The sequence below is a fragment of the Microcebus murinus genome, chromosome X, assembly GCF_040939455.1.
Source record: "Microcebus murinus isolate Inina chromosome X, M.murinus_Inina_mat1.0, whole genome shotgun sequence".
In the NCBI taxonomy this organism is placed as follows: domain Eukaryota; kingdom Metazoa; phylum Chordata; class Mammalia; order Primates; family Cheirogaleidae; genus Microcebus; species Microcebus murinus.
Window position 1 is genome coordinate 15729333 of NC_134136.1, and position 26477 is coordinate 15755809.

The following is a 26477-nucleotide window of genomic DNA, read 5'->3' on the forward strand; positions in this document are numbered from 1 at the left end:
AATAACCCCAGAGTAGAAGGGAACTTCAACACTCCACTGAATAAACTGGAAATATCCTCCAAACAGAAAATAAGCAAAGAAATAATGGACTTAAACAGAGTTCCTGAACAAAAGGATGTGACATATCTCTACAGAACATTCCATCCCAACAAAGCTGAATTTACATTCTTCTCAGCAGCCCATGGAACTTTCTCCAAAATAGATCACATTGTAGGACACAAATCAGACCTTAACAAATTCAAAAAAATGGAAATTATACCATGTATTTTCTCTGACCATAGTGGTATAAGATTAAAGTTCAATTCCAAAAGAAATAATTACCACTTCACAAAGTCATGGAAAATAAACAATCTTTTGATAACTATTGGGTCAAAGAGGAAATACAGAGGAAAATCAAGAGTTTGTTCGAATTAAATGATAACGGAGACACAAGTAATAAAAACCTGTGGGATATAGCAAAAACATACCTGAGAGGAAAACTAATAGCAATAAATGCTCACATCCAAAAAACAGAAAGCTTAGAAATTGACAACCTAATAGACTCAAGGTATTGGAAAAGGAAGAACAAATGAATTCCAATCCTAGTAGGAGAAAAGAAATAACTAAGATCAAAGCAGAACAAGAGAATTATACGGAAGATCAACAAAACCAGAAGCTTGTTTATTGAAAAGATAAACAAAATTAACAACACTCTTGCTAGACTGACAAGAAATCAAAGGGAAAGGATTCTAATAAACTCAATTAGAAATGAAAAAGGAGACGTCACAACAGACAACACAGAAATACAAGACATTATTTTTGATTACTATAAAAAACAATATGTCAAAAAACTACACAATAAGGAGGAAATGGACAAATTCCTGGAAACATACAACCTCCCTAAGTTCACCCAGGAGGTAACAGGATTTCTGAATAGACCAATCTCAAGCTTAGAAATTGGAGCAACAATTAAAAATCTCCCCAAATAGAAAATTCCTGGACCACATTCAGAGTTTTGCCAAACATACAAAGAAGAATTCATTCCTATACTGCAGAAATTATTCCACAACATTGAGAAAGATGGTATCCTTCCTAACTCATTCTACAAAGCCAGTATCACCTTTATACCAAAGCCAGGAAAGGACACAACAAAGAAAACTACAGACAAATCCCTCATGAATATAGACGTAAATATCCTCAACAAAATTTTAGCAAATAGAATTCAGCAGCACATCAAAAAAATAATTCACCATGAACAGGTGGGCTTCATTCCAGGGATGCAAGGCTGGTTCAACATACACAAATCTATAAATGCAATTCACCTCATAAATAAAAGAAAGGACAAAGACCATATGATTCTTTCAATAGATGCAGGAAAAGCATTTCACAAAGTCCAACACACCTTTATGATAAAAACTCTTAATAAAATAGGCATAGATGGCCCATATCTTAAAATTATCAAGTCCATTTATGACAAACCGACAGCCAATATCATACTGAATGGAGAAAATTTGAAACCATTCCCACTTTGAATTGGAAGTAGACAAGGATGCCCACTATCTCTACTTGTATTCAACATAGTGCTCGGAGTTCTAGCTATATCAATCAGGCAAAAGAGGGATATTAAGGGCATCCAAATAGGGGCAGATGAGATTAAACTCTCACTGTTTGCCAATGACATTCTATTATATCCAGAAAGCCCCACGGATTAGTCCAAGAGACTCCTAAAATTGATAAATGAATTCAGTAGTTTCAGGTTACAAAATCAACACACACAAGTCAGAGGTATTCATATATGCCAATAACAGTCAAGCCTAAACTCAAATGAAAAACACAATACATTTTACTATAGCCCCCCAAAAATTAAATATCGAGGAATATATTTAATGAGAGACATATATAGGGAGAACTACGAAACACTAAAAAAAGAAATTGTAAAAGATGTAAACAGATGGAAAAATCTACCTTGCTCATGGATTGGTAGAATCATTATCATTAAAATGTCAATACTACCTAAAGTGATCTACAAAATTAATGTAATCTCCATCAAAGTACAATCATCATTCTTTACAGATCTAGAAAAAATAATTGTACACTTTGTATGGAACCAGAAAAGACCTAGCCAAAGCAATCTTTTTTTCTTTTTTTATTTCGGCATATTATGGGGGTACAGAGTTTAAGGTTTCAATAAATGCCCATTTCCCCCCCTCCCCCCAAAAGTCTGAGTCTCCATCATGACCATCCCCCAGATGGTGCACATCTCATTCATTATGTATGTATATACCCGTCCCCCTCCCCCCTCCCACCTGCCCAATACCCTATTACTGTAGTACCTATGTGTCCACTTAGGTGCTACTCAGTTAATACCAGTTTGCTGGAGAATATATCTGGTGCTTGTTTTTCCATTCTTGGGATACTTCACTTAGTAGTATGGGTTCCAGCTCTAACCAGGAAAATATAAGATGTGCTATATCACCATTGTTTCTTAGAGCTGAATAGTACTCCATGGTATACATATACCACATTTTATTAATCCATTCTTGGATTGATGGGCACTTGAACAAACTTGGATGTATCAGTCTATCAGACTTCAAGCTATATATACTACAAAGCAATAATAATTGAAAGAGCTTGGTACTGGCACAAAAACAGAGACATAGATTTTTGGAACAGGACTGAGAATCCAGAGATGAAACCATCCACATAGGGTAATCTAATCTTTGACGAAGCAGACAAAAACATACATTGGGGGAAAGAATCTCTTTTAAATAAATGGTTCTGAGAAAACTGGTAACTACATGAAGAAGAATGAAACCGGATCCCTACTCTCACAAAAATCTACTCAAGATGGATAACAGATTTGAACCCAAGGGCATGAAACCTTAAGAATTCTAGAAGAAGATGTTGGGAAGACCCTTTCGGACATCGGCCTAGGAAAATAATTTTTGAAGAAGCAATCACCGCAGCAACAAAAACAAATAAATGGGATCTGATCAAATTAAAAAGCTTTTGTACAGCTAAGGAAACTATCATTAGCGCAAATAGCCTACAGAATGGGAGAAAATATTTGCTCTCCACACTTCCGATAAAGGTCTGATAACAAGAATCTATCTAGAGCTCAAAAGAATTAACAAAAAAAATCAAACAACCCCATCAAGAAATGGGCAACGGAAATGAGCAGAAACTTTTCAAAAGAAGACAGAATGGCCAGCAAACATATAAAAAATGCTCAACATCTCTAATCATTAGAGAAATGCAAATCAAAACTACAATGAGATATCACCTAACTCCAGCAACATAGGCCTCTGTCAAAAAATTCCCAAACAACAAATGCTGGTGAGGATGTGGAGAGACAGGAAGACTCTTACACTGCTGCTGGGACTGCAAATTAGTGCAACCTCTGTGGAAAAGAATTTGAAGATACCTCAAAGAGCTAATGATAAACATACCATTCAATCCAGCAATAGCACTATTAGGCATCTACCCCAAAGAGCAAAAGACATTCTATAATAAAGACATCTGCACCCGAATATTTATGGCAGCACAATTCACTATTTCAAAGATGTGGAAAAAACCTAAGTGTCCGTCAATTCATGAGTGGATTATTAAAATATGGTATATGTATAGAATGGAATATTAATCAATTATAAGAAATGACAGTGATCTAGCACCTCTTATATTTTCCTGGATTGAGCTTGGGCCCATTATCCAAAGTGAGGTAACACAAGATCAGAAGAATAGGCTCCACTTGGTACTCATCATCAAATTGGTACTGACTGATTAACACATTGGTGCTCACATGGTATTAATATTCTCCAGGGATGGGGGGTAAACTCACAACTATAGGACAGGGTGAGCATTGTGGGGGGATGGGCATGCCTCTAACCCCCACTAGGGATAGGCAATGACATAAAACGTAACTAAAATGTTTGTACCCTCATAACACCCTAAAATAATAAAAAAGAAATATGTTATATGATATCTAACAGTGCTGTGCACAGAAGTTTTGGCACATACAGGCAAAGGAACAGAGAGATAAAGTAGGCCTTAACTTCAGTCTCATAAAGAAATGAAATGAATTGAAAATTTATACACAGAAAAAGTTCAGTAATTAAATTTAGAATCTGAAGGAAAGTGTTATGGTCTGAATGTATGTGTTCCCCCACAATTCATATGTTGAAAACTAATTCTCAATGCTATAGTATTAAAAGGTGGAGTCTCTGGGAGATGGTTAGTTCATGAGGGCTCTGCCCTCATGGATGGAATTAGTGCCCTTATAAAAGAGGTCCAAGGCAACTTGTTGGCACCTTTCCCCACGTAAAGACACATAGAAGGCACCATCTATGAGGAATGGGCCCTCACCAGACACTGAATCTGTTGGTGTCTTGATCTTAGACTACCCCACCTCTAGAATCGTATGCAATAAATTTCTATTGTTTATAAATTACCCAGTCTAAGGTAATTTGTTATAGAAGCCCAAATGGATAAGACAGAAAGTAAAGAAGAAAATTAGCAATAAAGAAAATAAATATTATAAAAGTAGGTTTCCAATAAGCTTAAGAAAAATTACAGCAAGAATTGGAAAGTCATAGAAATTCCTTCATTAGAGAACTAAAAAATTATGTTTGTTAAGATCGTTAGCCACAGAAATGTTTAGAGGCAAGGGGAAAGTATGAAATGACTTACTGTATGACCATATACTGTATGAATACTAAGAATAATAAAAAAGGGAAAATCTGTATAGATACAACCTTGAAAACTGTAATAGCTGCCCCCTTTACTCCCTAAATAAACACAAAAGACAAATAACCAGATTCTTCTATGCTTACAAGTGCCTTTCATGCATGTCATTGTTGAAGAACATAACTCAATGATGCGAACAGCAGAAGTTCCTGGTTCCTCTGCTGGTACTGTCAAAATGGAAATCTAAAAAGCAGAAACAAAATATCAGGCATTGCTGTTAGATCTGATTTTCACTCTTCTATCATTAGTGTTGCTAACTTTCAAACTTAGTATCTTTTTCCAAACATTCCCTGATGTCTGAAAAAATTTGGTTTGTAAGGATTTAATTTTGGAACAGAATTTGAAACATGTAACATGCACCTATATGTCTTGATATCTAGTTTCTGCATTATTTATATTTAATATTTATATGTCATATACATCATGTTCATAAAGTTGTCATAGATAATAAACATTTCAAATATCTTTAGTAATTTATTAAGTCTTTCGCTTACTACAGGTTGAGCATCCCTAATTAAAAAATCTGAAATCTGAAGTACTCCAAAATCTGAAACTTTTTGAGCACTCACATGACACTCAAAGGAAATGCTCATTAGAGCATTTCAGATTTTAGTTTTGGATTAGGGACCCTCAACAAAGAAAATATTTCAAAATCTGAAAAAATCCAAAATCTAAAACACTTCTGATCCTAAGCATTTCAGATAAGAGATACTCAACTTATATTTTCAAAGAATATAATTACAATTTATTAATTCTGAAATATATGTACTTTGGTGTTTGAAATCAGGTCATAGTAAATCAATTTTGACTATATAATGGCTAAACATAATAGAGAACACTAAAAATTAAAGATGTTACCAATCTCAATGATATCAAACCAAGCAAAGTAAGTATATACTGAAATATTTCCAAATGAATTATTTCAAATTAATTTAAGACTCCATTAATAAAACTAGAAATTCAGAATCAAAAGTGAAATGTAAAATTATTAAGTAATTTATATGCAGTATGCTGTCCTAGGCACTACTAATATGCTATGCGGCTTTATATTTAAAAGACTTTAAATCACCTTCAGATTACAGATTATAAAGTTTCAATATTAATCCTCAATCTAATCTTCAATCTGAAGAAGTTATATCCTCTCATATAGGAAATACTTGCCAAAAGGGGAAGCCTCATTTGAAGTGCTGTGCTAGATTTTGAGTGGGAATGTCACATTGATAACTCACAGACGAAACACCTACAACACATTCTAAAAATAGAAATTATTTCAATAGTCATCACTATCTTGCTTATATGTGCACTTTAGGGCTCAAGATATCTCAAAAAGTGAGTTCCCATGTTCTTTATAACCCACTTTGTCACTGTTCATGATAGAAAATGTTGTATTTTAGCATTAAAAAGAGAAAGAAGCCACTAAGACACTGAATGCTGTATAATAATTAAATGAATACAACTAAAAATGTGATTATAATTGGAAAAGTATCTTAAGGACTGCACTATCATGTAAGAACTTCTTTTAGTTCCTACAACTGTCATTTTTTTTTTTTACTGAGATATAATCAGTAACCTCCTACCACCTGAACTATGAGAAGTTAACTGTCTTAAACTTCACAGAAATTACAAAAGCCATCAAAAGAGAAGAGAATTCCCTCAACCCTCTACTACTACTTCCATAAAATTTACATGGATCCACATCTATTCTTTCCTCTCTTATAGTCTCATGGTTCTACCTATGCCTCACAAATGAAAAAAAAAAGGAAGAAAACTCCCTATAGGAAACAAGAAAGGAAGGCCAGATGTACACTTTAGAATCTAAAGGTTAAGCTGATCACTATGATGACTATGTGAAGGATGAATTTGAAGAAGATAAGATGAGAGGTAGGGTGACCAGTTAGAAGGCAGAGATGATGAATCCCATAACTGGAACAGTGAGAATAAGGACTTAGAGGCAGATCAAAGCAACTTTTATAGGAAGTACACGGAAGGACATAAAGGCTGATGACATGTCAGAGAGGGGAGGAAGAAGTTGTTGTTGTTGTTGGAAGGATATCAGTACTATTCAGAGAGGTAGGTAAGGAACATGGATGATGAGCAGTTTGGAGACGGAAGATGGTGAGTTCAGCTTTGTTCATGTTCCATTTGATAGATGTCCAGCAGTAAGTTTAGTATGTGGGCCAGATATTACTGGGAGATATAGAAGTGGCTGTCACCAAGATTTATGTAGAGTTGAAACCATGAGAATATACTGAGTCATGTAGCAAGTGCGCAAACACAAAGATATACTGTGGGCTGAGGGAAGAACCCTGTGGAGCCCTGATATTTAAGGACAAGGTAGAGGAGTAGAGCCCACTCAGGAAACAGAGAGGGAATAGAGTCATGAGAAGAACATGGAGAATACAGTGTCATGGAATCCAAAAGAGTACAGAGCTTCAATATAAAGGGGGAAAAAAAAAAAAACACTTGTCAAATGTACCAGAGGAGTTCTAGCAGACAAGACCCCAAAATTATCCCCTATCCCTATTATGAAATTATTAATAAACTTAGCAAGAGAAATTGTGGCAGAAATGTGAGGGTAGAAGCCAGGTTGGAGTGGTTTAGAAATGAATAGGAGGTAAAGAGCTGGAGACAGAGAGTGTAGACACTGTCCTGAAAATGTTGGTAACAGAATGGAGAGACTGGATACTAGCTAGAGATGGGGGCAGAGTCACAGGAGCAGGGTTTGTTTTTAATTTTTATTTTTGGAACAGAAAATGTTAATATATACATATGAGTTAAGGGGAAGCTGCCAGTAGTGGAAAAAGGCTGAAGATACAGGAGGGAGAGCAGGCAATAAAGTGTGAGTGGTGTGTTTGTGTGTAGCAAGGGTACTTGTCAAAGGGGCTGGATTTGGACAAGCCTGGGAGACCCCTCATTCATCCCTAGGCTGGTGTACATACACTGTGGGTGGTAGGGCATGAAGTCAAGGGCCACTGTGCATGGTGAGTGGCCTTGCTTTTCTCAGTGAAGTGGGGCTGAGGTGGAGGGGGTGAAAAGAGTGGGCAAAATAGTAGTGATTTGGGCTAGGCACTGAGAGGAGAGGGAGAGGGAGCTGTCCGAAGCCAGTGGAAGAACTAACTGGCGGTGGGTGCTTGGGGGTACAGCTGAATGAGATTGGCAACCATAACTTTGTGGCGGTACCTGTCTGGTTGTGCAGTTTTCTCAAGCAGTCATCAGTCGTCCATTTATAGATTACAGTCTTACCCAGGGATGGTATTTTCCTTTGTGGGTACAATAGAAGGACACAGTGATGTAGAAATTGAGGGTATTTGAGAAAGGGCAGGTCAGAAGATCCACCATGAGGTCTAGGGCAGGGAAAAAGGAAGTGGGGAGAAGGGAGACAATAAAATAGAACCAAATGGAGAGGACAAGGAATTGTAGGGCTCTTGATAGGCTGAGTGGAGGTAAGAGAGTGAGAAAGCTGGAAGGATAGAAGCAGATCAATGCCACTATAGATGCATGGCCTTCTGACTCAACTGGGCCATTAACACTGCCCAGCAATCTGACCGTGATAGGTCACTCTCCAACTGTTCATGGTGATTATTTTACATTTTTCTTTGAGATCTGACCCATCCGCACTCACACACCCCCGTTCTCAGGAGATGACGTCACCTTTTTAGCAATTTACAGAATAAATGGAACCTATCAGATGGGAACTCCCAAATCTACAAAGGGTCCTGCATTGACCCTTGTTTCAGTATCTTTCACAACCCAACTAAGGGCAACACTTTTGCCTACTCTCTGAATTTCATCCTCCCTGGCCTCTGCCTAGATCTTCATCCATCAGTTATCCTCCTTCTTGCCTCGGTGGTATCTTCAACCTCTTCCTCTCTACTGGCTCCATCCCATCAGCTGGAATATATACTAATCTTTTAAAGTAAAGAAAAGCCCTCTTTACTTCCACCTCCCTCTTCAGGGACCAGTCTCTCTTACTCTTCACAGCTTAGCTTCTTCAAAGATTCGTTTCTTCTCTCTTCACTTTTCTGCCACCCTGGAACCCTTTGAATCACTCACAAAGCTCAGGATTTGACAAGAGATACAGACAAGTCAAACAGCAATCACGGGACAGTGTGATATGATAGCTGCTGTACCATTTCTTATACCACACTCATGCTCACATGTGTCACACTGAACTATAATTGCTATTTATTTGTCTGTATCTCTATCCTCTAGACTGTACATTATTTGAGGGCAGAGATGTTATCATGGTTACCAATATATCTTCAGGACCCAGAACACTGGCTGGCAGGTAAAAGGCACTCCTTATTTGCTGAATGGTTAAATGAAAATATTGATGCTTACACATATAATAAGCATATTTGGGGGCTTTTGTATAGAATGTTCATTTATTTGTTTTATAAGAGAAAACTTCCACTTAAAGAATTTTAGGAGCCTATTTTTAGCAGTAGTATAAAGAACTGACAGTCACATCTACTGAGTAAGCTAATTTTATCAGTCACCATAAAATATAGTCAGAAGGAGAACTGGGTATACCCCGGGAATTTAAGTCATCATATTGAGGAAAAATCAGAGACATAATGACATTTCTATGGAAATGAAGATGATGAGGAGAAAGAGGGTACTGAAATGAACAGTGGTGGTGAGGAAATATAACTGGGAGTGTGTGTTGAAATTCATTCATACCTGGCCTAATGGTGGATTACCACCATTGCTGTAGGGCTGGCTACTATAAAGTCTTTTACCCCAAGATTTTTAAATATATTCTCTGGAGATTCTTTTTCTTCCCATAACAATACATTTTCAATTTCACAAAAATAATTGTCAAAATCTAGTATATAGCCTAATTTCCCTAGAACAAATCTATTGTATAAATGTGATTATTTGTTCTGATAGATAGAAATATTTAAGAAACCAAGGCTATTACATTTTGCCATCAAGTATTTTTTTAAAAAACTCACTGAAAAGTACTATAGGTTAATGTCCTAATCCAAAATCCAAAACTTTTTGAGTGCTGACATGATGATCAAAGGAAATGCTCATTGGAACATTTCAGATTTCAGATTTTCAGATTAGGAATGTTCAACCAGTAAATATAATGAAAATATTCCAAAACACACACATACACACACACACACAAAATCTAAAGTTATGGAAAAACAAGCACCACATGTACTCACCATCAAATTGGTTTTAACTAATCAACACCTAAGTGCACATAGAGCAATAACATTCACTGGGTGTTGGACAGATGGGATGGGGGAGGGATGGTATATACACACATAATCAGTGCATGCCCATCTGGGGGATGGGCATGTTTGAAGCTCTGACTCGGGTGGGGCAAGGGCAATATACATAACCTAAACATTTATACCCCCATAATATGCTGAAATAAAAAAAAAAAAAACACTTCTGGACATAAGCATTTCAGATTAGTGATATACAACCTTTGGTACATATGGCTTAATACATTTTATTTTGCCAATATTGACTTACACATATTACCACATAGATTAAATTGGCGACAATGTTATTAAAAAGTAGAGAATTCAATGAGATATCACCTCAAACCTGTTAGGATGGCTGGCACAAAAAGGCAAGAGATAATAAGTGTTGGTAAAGATGTAGGAAAAAGGGAACCATGGTACACTGTTGATAGGAATATAAATTGGTACAATCGTTATGGAAAACAGTATGGAAGTTCCACAAAAAATTAAAAAATGTAACTATCATATGATCCAGCAATCCTGCTTCTGGGTATATATCCAAAGGAAATGAATTCAGGATTTCAAAGAGATATCTGCATTCTCATGTTCACTGCAGCATTATTTGTTGCAGCCAAGATTTAGAAACAACCTAAGCATCTGGCAACAGATGAATTGATAAAGAAAATATGGGGGGAGGGTGCACATGTACACACATGTGCACAGAGGAATATTACTCAACCTTTAAAAAGGAAATCCTGCCATTTGTGACAACACAAATGAACCCACAGGACATTGTGTTAAGTGAAATAAGCCAGACACAGAAAGACAAATACGATATGATCTCATTTATATGTAGAATCTAAAAAGTCAAAGTCATAGAAGTGGTGGTTGTCAGGGGCTGGGAGGTGGGCAAAATGGGGAAATACTGGTCAAAGGGTACAAACTTTCAGTTATCCAGGAAGAATAACTTTAAGAGATCTAATGTACAGCATGGAGACCACAGTTAATAATACTGTATTGTATACTTAAAATTTGCAAATAGAGGAGATCTTAAATGTTCTTAGCACAAAAAAGATAACTCTGTAAAGAGATGGGTATGGGGCCGGGCGCAGTGGCTCACGCCTGTAATCCTAGCACTCTGGGAGGCCGAGGTGGGCGGATTGCTCGAGGTCAGGAGTTCAAAACCACCCTGAGCAAGAGCGAGACCCCATCTCTACTATAAATAGAAAGAAATTAATTGGCCAACTAATATATATGGAAAAAATTAACCGGGCATGGTGGTGCATGCCTGTAGTCCCAGCCACTCGGGAAGTTGAGGCAGCAGGATTGCTTGAGCCCAAGAGTTTGAAGTTGCTGTGAGCTAGGCTGATGTCATGGCACTCACTCTAGCCTGGGCAACAAAGCAAGACTCTGTCTCAAAAAAAAAAGAAAAAAAAAAAGAGATGGGTATGTTAATTAACTTCATTGTAGTAATCAGTTCACCATGTATGTGTATATTAAAGTAGCACTCTGCATACCTTTATATATACAACTTTTATCTTAAAAGCATAGAACTGAATTTACCTGTTGATCTGAATCTGTTTTTAGTACAGATCTATCTGTAATCAGGACTGCCCTGGAGATCTGCCTGTAATGCACAAAATAGTAAAGTGGTGATACAGATTTCATGGATAAGTTTCATTTATAGTTATATAACCACCAGAAGGCAGTTTTAAAGATTTAAGTCAGGATAAAAGTGTCACCTCCCCAAACCAAGTCAAGTTCTGCTTTAATCTTTTCTTGGCTCGTGAAAGAAGGATGTGTGACCTACAGACAAACTCCAGCTGAAGCAAAGGAGTTGAAATGATGCTAAGTACCTCCAAAACCAGACTCTGTAAGAGTGGTAATATACAGACTGTATCTTTGGTTTGGTATACATTTGCATGTTACTTGAATAACAAAATCATATAGAAATGTCAATACAATCACACAGCTAAATTTTCCTAAGTTTCACCTTCTTTTGACTAATGATTAGAGGGCTGTCTTACCTGTATTGCACATGTGAGCATGTGTTCTCAGAAAAGTAACTGTCCTCCACAAGGAAATGCTTAGAGATTATTCTCTGACCACAATGATCTATGATTGCTTTACATCTATAAAGAAGATAAGTATATCAAAAAAGTTTACATTAATGATTAAGAAAATGAACATAATCAGCTACCAGTTTTTAATCTAATATCAATTTCTTGTAAAGACAAGATTTAAAAATTGCCTACTACTCTGCCTTTTCTGATATAAAACTGACACTAAATTATAGAATATATATTTTTGCTGCTATTTTAAGGTCTTTTGAACTATAAAATTAACACAGAATACAACTTAAATACTTTTTTGAATGCCATTAATAAAAGTAAAGTTAGGAGAAATATTAATAGTATAATTTTAAACTTTCCCAATGTTTAGGAACATAGAAGCTTTTCCTTTGTTTAGAAAACAGGCTATTATTTTATCTTTAACAGCTCTAAGAGGGAGAGAAAAGTTGATTAAATATCTTGTTATATTTCACAGCTTATAAAACCCACTAAAGGCTTTTTATTTTTGTTAAGTGTTGCTTTCTCTTTTATTAAAGAATAGCTATCTGGTCACACATTTGATGTTTGAAACAGAAAATAAAGGGATGTAACTTCTTTTAATATCTGTTTTCACTTTACTTCAAAGGATGATCATAGAAAGGTTTCTTTCAAGTGCTGTTTCCAAATAAGGAAAACACTATGCACAGACATTACCAGGGTCTCTGTCATCTGATATGTGTTGGGACAATGAATCATACAGAACCCTCCATTGACCTTCTTTCAATGTGTCTAGATAAAAGGATAAAAATTAGAATCCATCTCCTTGCAGTGCCACAAGTTATAAATGTACTTTATAGGGCTCATTATCCAAACTAATGGACTAAGGGCGACATCCTTGAAATGGACTTACCAGCACTGACAAAGCCAGTATGCAATATTTCAGGAACAATATGCAAATGACTGTGTGTTTGGTATATCTTTTTATTATGGAAATATCAATTTACTTTTGTCACAGTTTCTCCTTTTGGGGCCAGAATTATTTTATCAGAAATACACTTATATGTTGCCCTCATAAAATGTAAGCAAATAATTTAAAACTCATATAGTATTTTAAATATACTGTTATAAGTTCAATAACTCTAAAATTAAATTAAATAAGTGATATTTACCAGGCATAAAGGCATTTTAAAAATGACTAAAATCCAAGAACAATGAGAGGAATTTAATTTGTATTTCCTAAAGGCAGTTTATGATAAGCTGATATTCTTTAATAAATGCCATACCACTGTCGTCAGGATAGACTATGATATTTACTCATGTTATATGTACATATGTTTTAACCAATTAACCATATTTTAATATAACATTTGCTACATTAAATTAATATTTATGTGATTGTTTCCATCTCATGTCTACTTCCTTTCTCTTCCCCACTTGTTTTTATCCATATCTCTTCACATTTCATTAAACTATAGCTCTTGTCTTATAAAATACTTAAGTAGATATAAGATATTTATACCCAGATATTTTCCACAATAATTATTTAAAAACCAAAAAGGTAAGTTATTCATTCAGTCTCCTATTTTCAAACATTCATATATCACTTGAAACACAATGTACTTCAGGCAATGGAGAAAAGAAATCTTCTGTCATTAAACACTGACCCCTATTTGTCCTGTAAGCACTAACAAGCCTTTTTATTATCTTTAATTCAAAGAATTATAGAAAGTCAAGAGGAAATAATTTGGGCAGGAAAAAAGGCGGTGTTAAATGTTCTACATCTTGATAGGGGCTTGGGTTATATGGATTTATCATTAGTACTTAAGATTTGGATACTTCACTATATGTAAATTTTATATTAAAAGAAAAAAGAAACAAAACAAATATTGACCTCTAGTTAATGATGTGCATGTTGAAGTGTTTACGGGGAATTTTACTTATGATCTGCAATTTACTGTGAAATACATAAAAATGATGAATCAACAGATGGATAGAGGGATGGATATTTGGGTAGATATGTGATTAAGCAAGTATATTGTAGAACATAGGTGGTAGATATACAGGTGTTCACTCTGAAATTATTTCCACTTTGGTGTAAGTTTGAAAACATTCATCATAAAATGTTAAAACTGGAGAAGGGGTATTGGTGTAAATCTTGGACTCAAGTGTAATTCTTTGCAAAGGGTTCCCATTTAAGTAAACCACATAGTTAAACCTGGTCCTCAAGCTTGTGGAGACTTCCTTGCTTTGTGGGCTTCTAAACACTAAAAGGGATACTTTGGTGGTAGCTACACCTTTGGTGACAAGTAGACGTTAGTTTCAGAAGTTACAGTGTTAAAAGGAACCACTAGGGATTAATCAAAAGGTAAGTATGTGATGTGATGACTGTGAGCTCAACTATTCAAAGATAATATACTAATAATTATACCTATTTATGCTGAAGCTTCTGATGAAACAGTGATTTTCAAAGGAGGAGGAGGAGAAGGAAGCAAATCAGAATCACACCTGGGGGACTTTTTCAAATTATAAGTACCCCTGGAGATTCTGATAAGCTCCCAAATCCCAGGAAAGAATCACTTCCAAGCATGCCACTGCTACTGTTTTATCTTTATATTGTGCTACGCAGAGAAAAGTGAAGGGCTACAGACACAGACAAAATATTTCTGCAGACACTGAGGTGATGATTGCATATGCCCAGTCTTGGTATAATAGATGATAATAACATTATTACCACCTTATTGTCTCACTCTGAAGTACTAAGGCTCTAGGCCTAAGCAAAGCTGTTAAAACCCAAGACATGTTTAAGTAAGTGATAAGATTTGTTTTCCCCTCAGATACTTGACTTACTGTCATATATCCAGCCTAATTGGGAGAACAAGGAAGAAAAGAGTATTGCTTTCGGACCTAGACTTAGTCTTTGCATTATAAAGATTAATATAAAAAATCAGATGACATTTAAGTAATGGAAAACAGCAAAATGAAACAGCGCTGCCAGAGACATTAAAACACCCTCCTGCCCATCCCTCCTACATAAACCCAAGGAGGTCATTAAAGATTAACAGCATTTAGGATTTAGTTGAGGGCCTTGCTGAGCCTCATAAATAGTAAATTGAAAAGGAACATGACAGTTGCTCCCAGTTATAGGAACACAATGACCAAGCTGATCATAAGAATCACTGAAGCCAGACAGAACATTTCTAGAGTGAAGCTTTCTAAATTAACACATCATAATAGTTATTGAGTTCTTGGTTCAATGATAGTAGGGTATAAATAGAAAAATGATGATAAGGAAAAAAAAAACATACAGTAAGATGAAAACTCAGTATCTGGAATTTGCCCCGAAAGACAAAAATAACATTAAAACAGGTATCCAATCTCTATGACTTTCAGAATTAATATCCTAATTATATGGTGGAAAAAAATCAGAAATCACAAGTGAAATAATTAAGAGGAAAATATATTAATTAAGGAAATTAGAAGATTCCCAATCACTGAAGGAAAGAAAATAATTTTCCCTAGTCACTATGCCCTTCTGAGGTTTTTCAAACAAATTAGTTCAAATGCCATGCCATCCATGAAACTATCCCAAAATGCTTTCCACTCATTTTTCTTGGGTGAAAATCCACTCCAATAGTTTTAAACAACATTAACAGGTAGATAACTCTTAAATCTATGGTTTTCTGCTCTGACCTTTTTTTAGCTCTATATTCAATTTTTAACTGTCTATTATCTATTTCTTTTTGGGTAGACTCCAAGCTCCCTTCTGGTAAATATTTAATTGACAAATAAAAATTGTATATATATTATACAAGGCATACAGAGTGATTTGATATATACATACACTGTGTAATGATTACAGACAAATTAATTAACATATCCATCACTACCCATAGTTACTATTGGGAGGGAGTGAGGACACTTAAAATCTTCTCTTGACAAATTTCAAGTAAATAATACAATATCAATACCAAAGCCCTTTTTAAAACTAGTATGCCCCAAGCTAAGTTTATCATGGTTCCTCACCTGCTCCCACTCCCTGGAATCCCTATATCAGGTGATGGCATAACCAGTAGAGTTTCCCTACCTCTCTCTTCCCACATCTAGTCTGCTATAACATTTTGATTCTACCTTATAAATATTTGTTGAAACTAGCCTCTTCTCTCCAACCCCTGGATACTACCTTAGACTAGTATTATGTCTAATAAGACAGTGGACTGCTAACAAACTGGTAGTTCATTTGTTCAACATAATCATAGGGTATAACAACTATGTGACAAGCACTGTTCTAAGAGGTAAGAATAAAAATGTCTTGCCCTATATGCCTCTAATTCTTGCTTGGGCGAGGCAAAGACAAAATATATAACCAAAATGTTTGTACCTTGATAATATCCTGAAATAAAAAAATAAATAAATAAAACCAGCAAAAAAAAAAATCTCAGTTTAGCAACAAACTTTAACATTTTGATATTTTCAATAACTAATGTGAAATAAATTATTTTACCCATTTACCATAAAGACAAATCAAAGCAAAATGCAAAAAAAAAAAAAAAAAAGAAAAAAAAAGTCTTGCCCTTGCCCTAAAGAAACTTCCAAAATAGTAAAGTTTCACACCTAGACAATTTTAGGACAATGGCAAAGTCTAGTGATTAGAGATAAGGACAGGGCATTACAGCGTATTAAGGAAGGTACCTAACTCGGCTTAGGGTGGAAGGATGGAGAATCAGAGAATGCTCCTTGGAGGAAGTGATATATTTGCTACTTTTAAAGGATGAAATACAGTTAAGCAAGCAAATAAGGAGAAGAAAATCTCATGTAGAACGACAGCAGTTGCAGGGGTAGAGAGGCCAGTAAGAGAAGAGTAGGTACAGAAACCTACAAACAGTTCAGTATTATCTGACAATAAAATGGGAAGCAAGGAGGGAAGAGAGATCAGCCCAGAGAGGCAGGCACGGTCCAGGTTGCAGAGTCTCATGTGTCGTGTAAAAAGGTCTCAGACTTTATTCTGAAGTAATATAAAGCCACTAAGGCTTTTTAAATAGGGAAGGAAGGAACCAGATACACATACTGAACAGATCTCAATATGTAATTATCTTGTTAATGTATTTGTTGTATAACGCCCCCCACTGGACTATAAGCTCCAGGAGAACAAAGACTCTGATTGTCTTGTTCTCTGCTGTATCTCCAGTGCCTGGCACATAAAAAAACCTAATACTTGGTGCACAGATGGGTGGATGGATGAATGATGGAAGTATTCTGTATATGTAAACAGTAGAGAGACAAGAAAAAAAAAAAAAGATACAGCATCTCTGATTAGGAAGTAAAGAATCGCTTCCCATCACAGTAATTCTTTGAAATCACTTCCAGAATTACCAACTTAAAAGCAGCAAATCTAATCTTGTTTAAAACTACCACTGGGGCCAGGTGCAGTGGCTCATGCATGTAATCCTAGCACTCTGGGAGGCTGAGGTAAGAGGATCATTTGAGGTCAGGAATTTGAGATCAGACTGAGCAAGACTGAGACCCTGCATTTATAAAAAAAAATAAATAAATAAAAATAGAAAAATTAGCCAGGCATGGTGGTGTGTGCCTGTAGTCTCAGTTACTTGGTAGGCTGAGGCAGAAGGACTGCTTGAGCCTGGCAGTTTGAGCTTGCAGTGAACTATGATGATGTCACACCACTCTAGCTGGGGTGACAGAGTCAGACTCTGTCTCAAAAAAAAAATAAAAAGATAAAATAAAATAAAACTACCACTGATTATAATCCAAACACCTTACTGCAGCACAGAAGGATATTCACAGTAAGTCTGTCTTCAGTAGATTCTAAGGTTTCCAATTACATTAATAATTGCTATTAGATAATATACACTAAGCTCTTGCAATGTATAACAAATGGCTCCACAAGCATTATCTGTTAATATTCATAATGATCCTGTGAGGTAAGTACTGTCAGTTGTCTCACTTTGTAGATAAAGAAACTGGGTCACAGAGAAGTTATACAACTTGCTCAAGTTCATACAGCTAGTAAGTGACAAAGATCCAAATCCAATCTGTCTGACTTTAGAGCTACACTCTTTACCGTATTCTCTTTGCACACAAGGACAGGGTCCATGCTTCATTCACCATTTTACCCCCATAGCAACTAGCATGGGGGTTGGCAGAGGTTAAATATCGAGAGTATGATCACTACCATTTTGCAAATGGGGCATACTAAAATCAGAGCTTCCACAACAACAAATGGTATTGAAAGTCAGTCATGTCATGCTTGGTCTAATATACTATTCATTACTAACTTCCAAGTATCTGGAAAAGGCATAGCTTTTCCTGACATCAGAAAAAGATATCTCCAAGATTTCTATAGTAGGAAATCTAGTAAGTGAGACAGTTGAAGCACTCAGGGAACACTAGCTGAAGTAATTCTATTAGGATTATTGGTTACAGGCATATCTGGTCCAAAGTTATCTCTACCTTACCCTAATGTCAAATATGATATAGATAATTGGCCAAATCTAATTTACAGGAGTTTTACCTGGTCAGCGTAGCTGCAAAGGAAAAGACAGCTATTCAACAAGAGCATTTGGTGTTTCTAAAAGCAGTCAACAGAAGACTGCAGTATTAGAATTTAGTGAGAAGGTATATAAAAGAACCACTGATACATACCTATGTCCTCTGAAATTAAGAAAGCAAAGCTAATGGATTAAACAAAAATGAAAAATAACATCTAGCTGCAAACAAGTATGCATTTGGTTATATATTCCATATACCATTATTTCATGTGCCTCCTCAATGCCCTATTTCTTTTCTCAAAGTTTATACAGTATTTTGGTGTGTAAGTACCACATTAAATTGAATGCCATGATCATTTATGCTTTTATCAGCTTTCCTAAATGGAAGGTAGAATGCACCAAAAAGGCTTTAATTAATCTTTAATCTCCATTCATTCATTTAACTTAAAGTTATTGAGTATAAGAAAGCTGCCCTGGCTCTGGAGATTTAATAGTGAGATTCCGCCGTTTCTTACAGAGAACTAACTTATCAAATAATCATATAAGAGGACCTGACGGGGCTGGCAGAGAGTTGTGATCTAATCCAGTGTCCCCCAACCTGTTTGGTATCAGGGACCAATTTCATGGGTGGGAAGCAGAGCTCAGGCAGTGATGCAAGAGAGTGATGGGGAGTAGCTATAAATACAGATAAAGTTTCTTTGCTTGCCTGTTACTCACCCCCTGTCATGTGTGGCCCAGTTCCTAACAGACCACAGACCAGGGGTTAGGGACTGCAGATCTAGTCTGTGGAATTAGGATATATATTTAGAACTTTCACATAAATGTGAGTAGCTCTTAACTACATTAAAGGAGGAGATGTCACGTGTTCCACATAGAAAACTTGGGAAAGAAAGGCAAACTAAAACTATAAGGGGACAAATGCAAATCTCTGCAGATTCCTTACTTAATAGTCTAATTTTACTTAAAATAAACAACTGTCTAATTCAACCTAGACTCCTTGAAAAGAAATGTATGCTGGATATGCCCAACTATAAGGTCAAGGTTTTTCCTGCAAAAAACTATCCCTCATTTTATATTCAAGTCCTGACAAAATACATCCTATTACTGGTATCACTCTCAATTATTTGATTTTGAATGACAAAGTAGTGTTTGGGAAAGATACATTAACTTGAGCCAACCCAAATCAATGCTAGCTTTAGATGTTTATAGAGACCCTTTGACTTGATAGATTTTTTTTTAAAGAGGCAAAAATTAATATAAATTTGGTTATCATTACTGGAGATTAATGTAGAATTTTCAAGTATTGCTTTTCTCTTAAAACTTAAAGATCATTTAAGCAATTCAGTATAGTGAGAATACAGTAGATACTAGGCATATTATGAATGTAGGTCCTTTTAAAAACTGTCCTATTACAGAAATTCATATATAGAATTCAAAATGGTTGTATCTTCAAAAAAAAAATCAAGATGGACAAGAAGATGATGTTCACTGGAAAACTGAGTTCGACTAATGTAATAATATATATAATACACAATATATAATATATAATAGACAAATAGACATTGTGCTATTTATATTCATAAAAATAGACACATACAAGTTGTTCAATTTTTTTGAATTTCTGACTAGGAATGAAAATTAGCCAATATGTGAGAATGGCTTATATTTGGGGATATAAAATATTTTAAGATCATTTATTTCTAAATATTAAGGAAAAGTATTTTTTAAGAACATTAAATAACTCAACCAAAGCATGTCAAATTTGGAAAGAGAGTTGTAGATTACTGCAGAGTCCATGTCACTCATCTTACAGATAAAGGAACTGGCCCAGAGAAAAGGATGTGCCTACTATCATTCATGGCACTGATGGAATTCCAAGTCTTCTTTCATCCCAGGACTTTCTGACCTTTACTCATGCCTTAGGAGCTGTTAAACAACAAATGTTATGCTTGAGGTCTTTCTATGAAAATATAAAAGAAATGTCATATTAGAAACAGTCTACCTATATAAAATTCATATTTGATTGCCAGTATATCTGGCAGGTTCATTTTGATAAGGCCTTAGACTGAATTAAGACCTAGAGCCCTCAGTCTATCATTGAAAACAATACCCTTAGCTAAAGCCTCAACTTTACAGTGTTTCTCAGTGTCATCTAAGGACTTCCTACATTAGATTCACTTAGGGTACTCTTTAAAACTGCAAATTTCCTGGCTTCACCCTAAGCATATTACCCAATTTCACATTCTAAGGGTGAGACACCAAAATCTGCAGTTTTTACAAGCTTATCTGGTAATTCTTACAGGCATGAAAGTTTGAAAATTACCAGTCCACAGATATTTTTGTTCACTAGATCTTTAGCCCTCAGCTATCTGTTATAACTAGAATGTGTACCACATAATAAAAAGAGTTCCTCTGTTTAGACTATGTCATAAAAACTAGGTCAAAAGTAAAGCAAATGTAGCCTTGAGTTCAATAAATGCAATTCCTGTACTAGCATACTGATTTTTTTAAAAAAACAAATATGAGCCATGCAAATTCTTCATTTCACTGAGAGTAACACGTGAGACTGAAATGGGGCCCATAAAGGATCTAAGCAAATAAGCACCAAACAAGCAATTTATTATTTGGGTCTCAGTCATGGGAACAGTCTTGCTTCAAAATAAATTCTTAAGGAGAAATGGCTCTAGGCATCATAAAGACAACTATATTCCTTCAGGACTTTCTATAGAGCTCACCATGAGCCAAGATCTAGAAGGAGCATATCCTGGGCTTTTAGGGAAAGATTTTTCACCCTAGGTTAGCATGTTTCATTTATGTAGTATTTTTCTGTTAAAGAGCTAAAGGTACTTTAAAAGTCTTTTAAACCGTATGTCAATTTTATCTTCTTACACTACAGAATTACAATTCTAAAGCAAGTTCACTAGATATTACATGTTTCTAGAGTTTTTTCTTCACCATACCCAAAATACTAGTTATTACACTATAACTAGTCTATGAGAAGTTAATAGACATTTTATGCCACTTAGACTATACGTTATTGTAAATGAAAAAAGCAATTTAAAATTTATATTATTTAAGCTTCCAGTTCAAGATACTAATGTATTTTATGACTTCAATAATACTATTTATTTACAAACCCCCCAAAATAGTCATCCAAGGTCAATAGATGATTGAGAACATGTAACAAAAAAAGAAAAACAACTATTTAAACAGCTCCCAAAACTTGATCCAGTTGACCTTAAGTTTCAATATGAAATCTAGAAATTGTAGAATATTTCATTTAGTATAATTCAGACAAACACATATCTTAGTAAATAATAAATCTTAGAAAAATATAACTGAAATATAAAAAACAGAGATAAATAGATGTGCTCAGCTTTTAAAAAAAAAAAAACAACGTAAATTCTTATTTCAATCTTAAACCAGTTTGTAGGCCTGATACTGCTGTAAAAGAACTTATCTGCAGATAAGAGGGCAGCATAGTTTATGACAACAATCTACCTAAAAACTCATTAAACTCTTTTCTCTTGGAGTGACATGCATTATCAGCAGAGATTAATCTGATGAGTCTTTAGGTGAGCTCCATTTTTAAAAATGTAATAACAGAGGGCTTTGTTGTCATCTGATGAAAATCAATTAGAGAAGGTAAGGCCACAAGGAAAACTAACATCACTCATCACCCACCCCCGGCAGCTGAAATGATTTGTCTTCCAAGCTTGGATGATCAGGAACTACAGTCATATTGCAGGGAAATTAATTTAGTTTCTATATTCTGAACTCACTTTCCTTGTTCTGGAGGACCTAAACACAAATTACTTTTAATCAAGGTTGATATGTTATTAATACCAAGGAGGATCTTTGAAGAATCATTTTTTTTAATAGACTTTAGCATTTTTCACCTGTGTTTGAGGTGTAAGAAGGCTACTTATCATCCTTACCTTCTGGATTCTTTGTCCACTACAAGGCACTGTACTGAATGGCGAAGACAATAGATTCCACCAAACACAGCACACATCCTGAGAATAAGAAAATGACAATTATGATAATTTGGTTGAAAACTAAGGTAAAAGAATTTTAAGTATCTTATATTTAATAACTGATATTATAGAAAAAGCATTTTGGTAATTATTTTCTCTATCATGGTATTAAGAATCTCTCAGAGGGAAGATTAATAATATCTTGACACAGCAGAGGTGCTACTGTTAATAATAAAATGTTGATCCCTAAAACTGTGACCAAACTGAAAGTGTCCCTGAGCAGGGGTTAAATATCCCCCCACAAAATTAGCTCCTGACTACCTAAGGTACATAGACCACAAAAAGATGCAAGAGGCAATGCATGAAACATCTAACAGAAATCACCATAAAGAAGTGTGAAGGAAGAACCAAACAGAGAATAAATTTGGGAGACTACTGGAGATTTTACTTACCATAAAAGAAAGAAAAATCTCCAGTAGCCAAAACTAAACTAGGGACTGAAAACTAGAGCAGTAAGCATATAAGTTAATGCAGTAGAAGCTCTAAGGAGTTTGCCTATCCCAGTAGTAATCTAAATGCTTAGGTTTTAATGCCCATGTAGTGAGAGGGGAAACCTTTAAATCCAAACAAGACACAGAGTAGAAAAGGAGATATTCTCCTATAAACATCTGAATCCTTAAAGGGCTATATTTCAGTTAAAGGGTGATATAGGAAAGAAATCCATTTATTAAAAGAGGGAGAAAACAAACAAACAAAAAATATCCCTGTTTCATCTTAAGCCCTAGTTGGAGGAAGATTACATCTCTGTATTTGTAACCAGTGGTTTTTCCTCATACAGGTTGAGGGTTTGAAATTACACTACTACATAATCCAAAAACCCCTTAATCAATAAAATATCATGAAGAGCAGCTCTGGGTCAGTGAGTAGCACTCCTGGAGACTTGGTAGAAGAAACTGCTAAAGCTTTCCAGTGGGATGAGACTTCAACCTAGGCCACATAAAATGGCCACAGATAGAGTCCCTTGATGATGTGTTTATAATCTAAAATCATATAACACATGAAGAAACATATCTTACCTTGAGTGAGAATTAACAGACACAACAACAAACTCCCCAAACTTTACTCAGATACAACTATCTGACTGAGATTATAAAATGAGTATGCTTAAAATGGATGAATCAAAAACATAAGAATAACTGAATGTCCAGAAAGATGACTATGGTAGGCTCAATAATGTCCCTCACCCTCTCAAGATGTCCACATCCTAATCCCTGGCACCTATGAATATGTTATAGTACATAACAAGAAGGACTTTACGGATGGGATTAAATATAAGGATCTTGAGATGGGGGGATTATCCTGGTAGGTACAACAGAATCACAAATATCCTTAAAAGACAGAGGCAGGAAGGTCAAAATCAGAGAAGACGACGTAAAGAGGGGGACAGATGTCAGACTGATGCCACTGCTGGATATAGGGGCACAGGCCACAGAATGCAGGCAGCCTCTAGAAGCTATAAGAAGCAAGGAACAGATTCTCTGCTAAAGCCATGAAAAAGATGCATCCTGGCTGACTCATTTTAAACTTCTGACTTCTGGGACTGTAAGATAATAAACTTGTGTTGTTTTAAGTCACTAAGTTTGCTATGGCAGCAATAGGAAATTAATAGAAAGACTCATGAATACATGGAAGTGATTATGACAGAAGTGGCATTACAAACAAGTGAGTAAAGAATATACCATTGAAAAAATAATTTGAGGACAAAAAGGTTATTCATGTGGGGAAAATAATTATATCCCTACTTTATACCATATTCAAAATTAATTCCAGGTAGATGAAAGTCATCAATATAAAAAGCAAAACATTTAGAAGAAAATATAAAAGGATATATTTATGAGTTCAGGGAAAGAGATTTCTTCAATAAGATGCAAAAATCATAAAAAGATTTTTAAAATGGAGTACTTTAAAATTATAAACATCTGAACGAGAAAAGAAAGTAAATTGGGAAAGAGATGTGCAGGTATATTACTAAATGTTTACACATCAGTTTGCATAACAATGTGGCAGTATCTAGTAAAGTTGAAGATGCACACATCTACAGTGTTGAAACCCTATTGTTAGGTATAGATCTTAGAAAATCCCTCATACATGTGTATAAGAAGATGTATATAAAAATATTTGTTGCTTTACTATTTTAAGGCAGCATACTGTAGTGGTTACAGGAAGGCTCAAGATTGCCTGGGTTCATATGCCACCTATTCTACATACTAGATGGGTTACCCTGATATCTAGCTTTCATGTATTCTATTTTTCTTATCTGTAGAATAAGAATAGAATTTATTCATATAGGGTTCTTCTGGGGATTAATATTTTAAAGAAGTTAGTATCTGGCTCACGGTATTACATAAGTGTTCATTAATTAAATAAATTAAATAGGTACTGTATTATATATCATACAACCCAAATATCCATCTAGAGAATGGATAAATGAACATGTGGTACATTTGCATGTGCAGTAAAGAATTTCACCTTGCCCCCAAAGAGGTCTAGCCTTGGTCTTTGGCTTCTAGAAGGTGATCTCTAAGCCCTTGGAATCTCATGCCTGAAAGGAGTCTGTTTGCCTGGGGCCCTGGGTCACCAGTCTAACAATATGGTTCAGGGTTAGGGTTGGCCACACCAAATAGTCTTAGTTTTGGGGCTGGCCATGTCAGAAAGACCAACAATATGATTTAGTGTAGGGACTGTGTGTCATGCATAAATCAGTCAACTTCCAGAGAGGTTAGAGACCGAGATCAAGACCAAGGACAATCAGTCATGCCTATGTGATAGACCTCCAATATAAACTCTGAACACTGAGGCTCAGGTGAGCTTCCGTCACTGGCCATACTCACGTGTATGTACACATGTACTCATGTGTATGTACACATCAACCTTTGGAGAATAACACTGTTCTGACTTCATGGTGAGAAAACTGGAAATTTCACATTTGGAACCTCCCTGTGCTCCATTCTAAGCAACTCTTCCCTTGACTAATTTCAATCTATATCTATTCCCTATAATAAAGTATAACTATGAGCATAACATCTTTCAATGGGTCCTGTAAGTCCTTCTATCAAATGAAAACTGAGGGTGGTTTTGCAAACTGCCTGAACTTGAAGCTGGTGTCAGAAGTATGGTGGTCTTGTTGGGACTATACCCTCTATTTGTACAGTTGCCTAACCTCTCATATCATACAATGGAATGTTATAAACAATTTAAATGAATGAACTATGGCCCCATCTATCAACATGGATAAATGTCAAAACATGAAATTGAGTAATAATAACAAGTTGGGGAATAATACTTCTAGAGTTACAGCATTTATAAAAAGTCTTCAGACTTTATACACAAAATAATGCTATATGTCATTTAAAAGTGTGTCTGTATGTATAAGCACATATATGTGTGTGTGTGTGTGTGTGTGTGTAGTGCACAACCATTTAAGAGAATTATAAACACCAAATTCAGAATATTAGTTCCCCTGGGAAGGAAGGGACTAAAAGTTACACTGAAGATTTCAATTACTCAGTTTCTTAAAAAATATACACTTAAAGCAAATATGGAAAAACGTTAAGATTTGATAAAATTGTGAGTACATGGATATTCTTTATATTATTTTCTGTACTTTCTGAAATATCCTAAATATTTCATAATCTAGATATGAAAAATTTTTCATATCTAGATTATGAAAAATAGAAATGCATGGTAGACAGAAGTGACATTCTCTAAGTATAGCATGATATTCTATTCTCTTTCTAAATTCAATCATTTTAGTGGACATGACAAAGCTAGCTATGGTAGGTAAGAGGTTAGGAATTAATTCCCTAAGGTATAGAACACCACTGTTACAAGGAAATTGAGTTTTTTTTTTTTTTTTCCCATTGAGAAATTTAGAATAAAATAATAAAGGTACGGTACATTACAGCAAGCCAGCAAAATTTTATAGACTTGAAACCCTGTTAAGACTACAAATTTTACCCA

General features: G+C 35.3%; 1 protein-coding gene across 2 annotated transcripts in view; it reads right to left on the minus strand.

Moving 5' to 3' along the window:
• The window catches only part of CHM (CHM Rab escort protein), a 189021-nt gene that overhangs the window by 43766 nt on the left and 118778 nt on the right, over window positions 1-26477 (minus strand). For both annotated transcript variants that reach the window (XM_012784563.3, XM_012784564.3), the window contains 4 exons: window positions 22419-22496; window positions 11954-12058; window positions 11490-11553; window positions 4809-4905 (listed from right to left, as the gene is read on the minus strand). In XM_012784563.3, the coding sequence (XP_012640017.1) occupies window positions 4809-4905; window positions 11490-11553; window positions 11954-12058; window positions 22419-22496 (344 nt within the window). The remainder of the gene's footprint in view (window positions 1-4808; window positions 4906-11489; window positions 11554-11953; window positions 12059-22418; window positions 22497-26477) is intronic.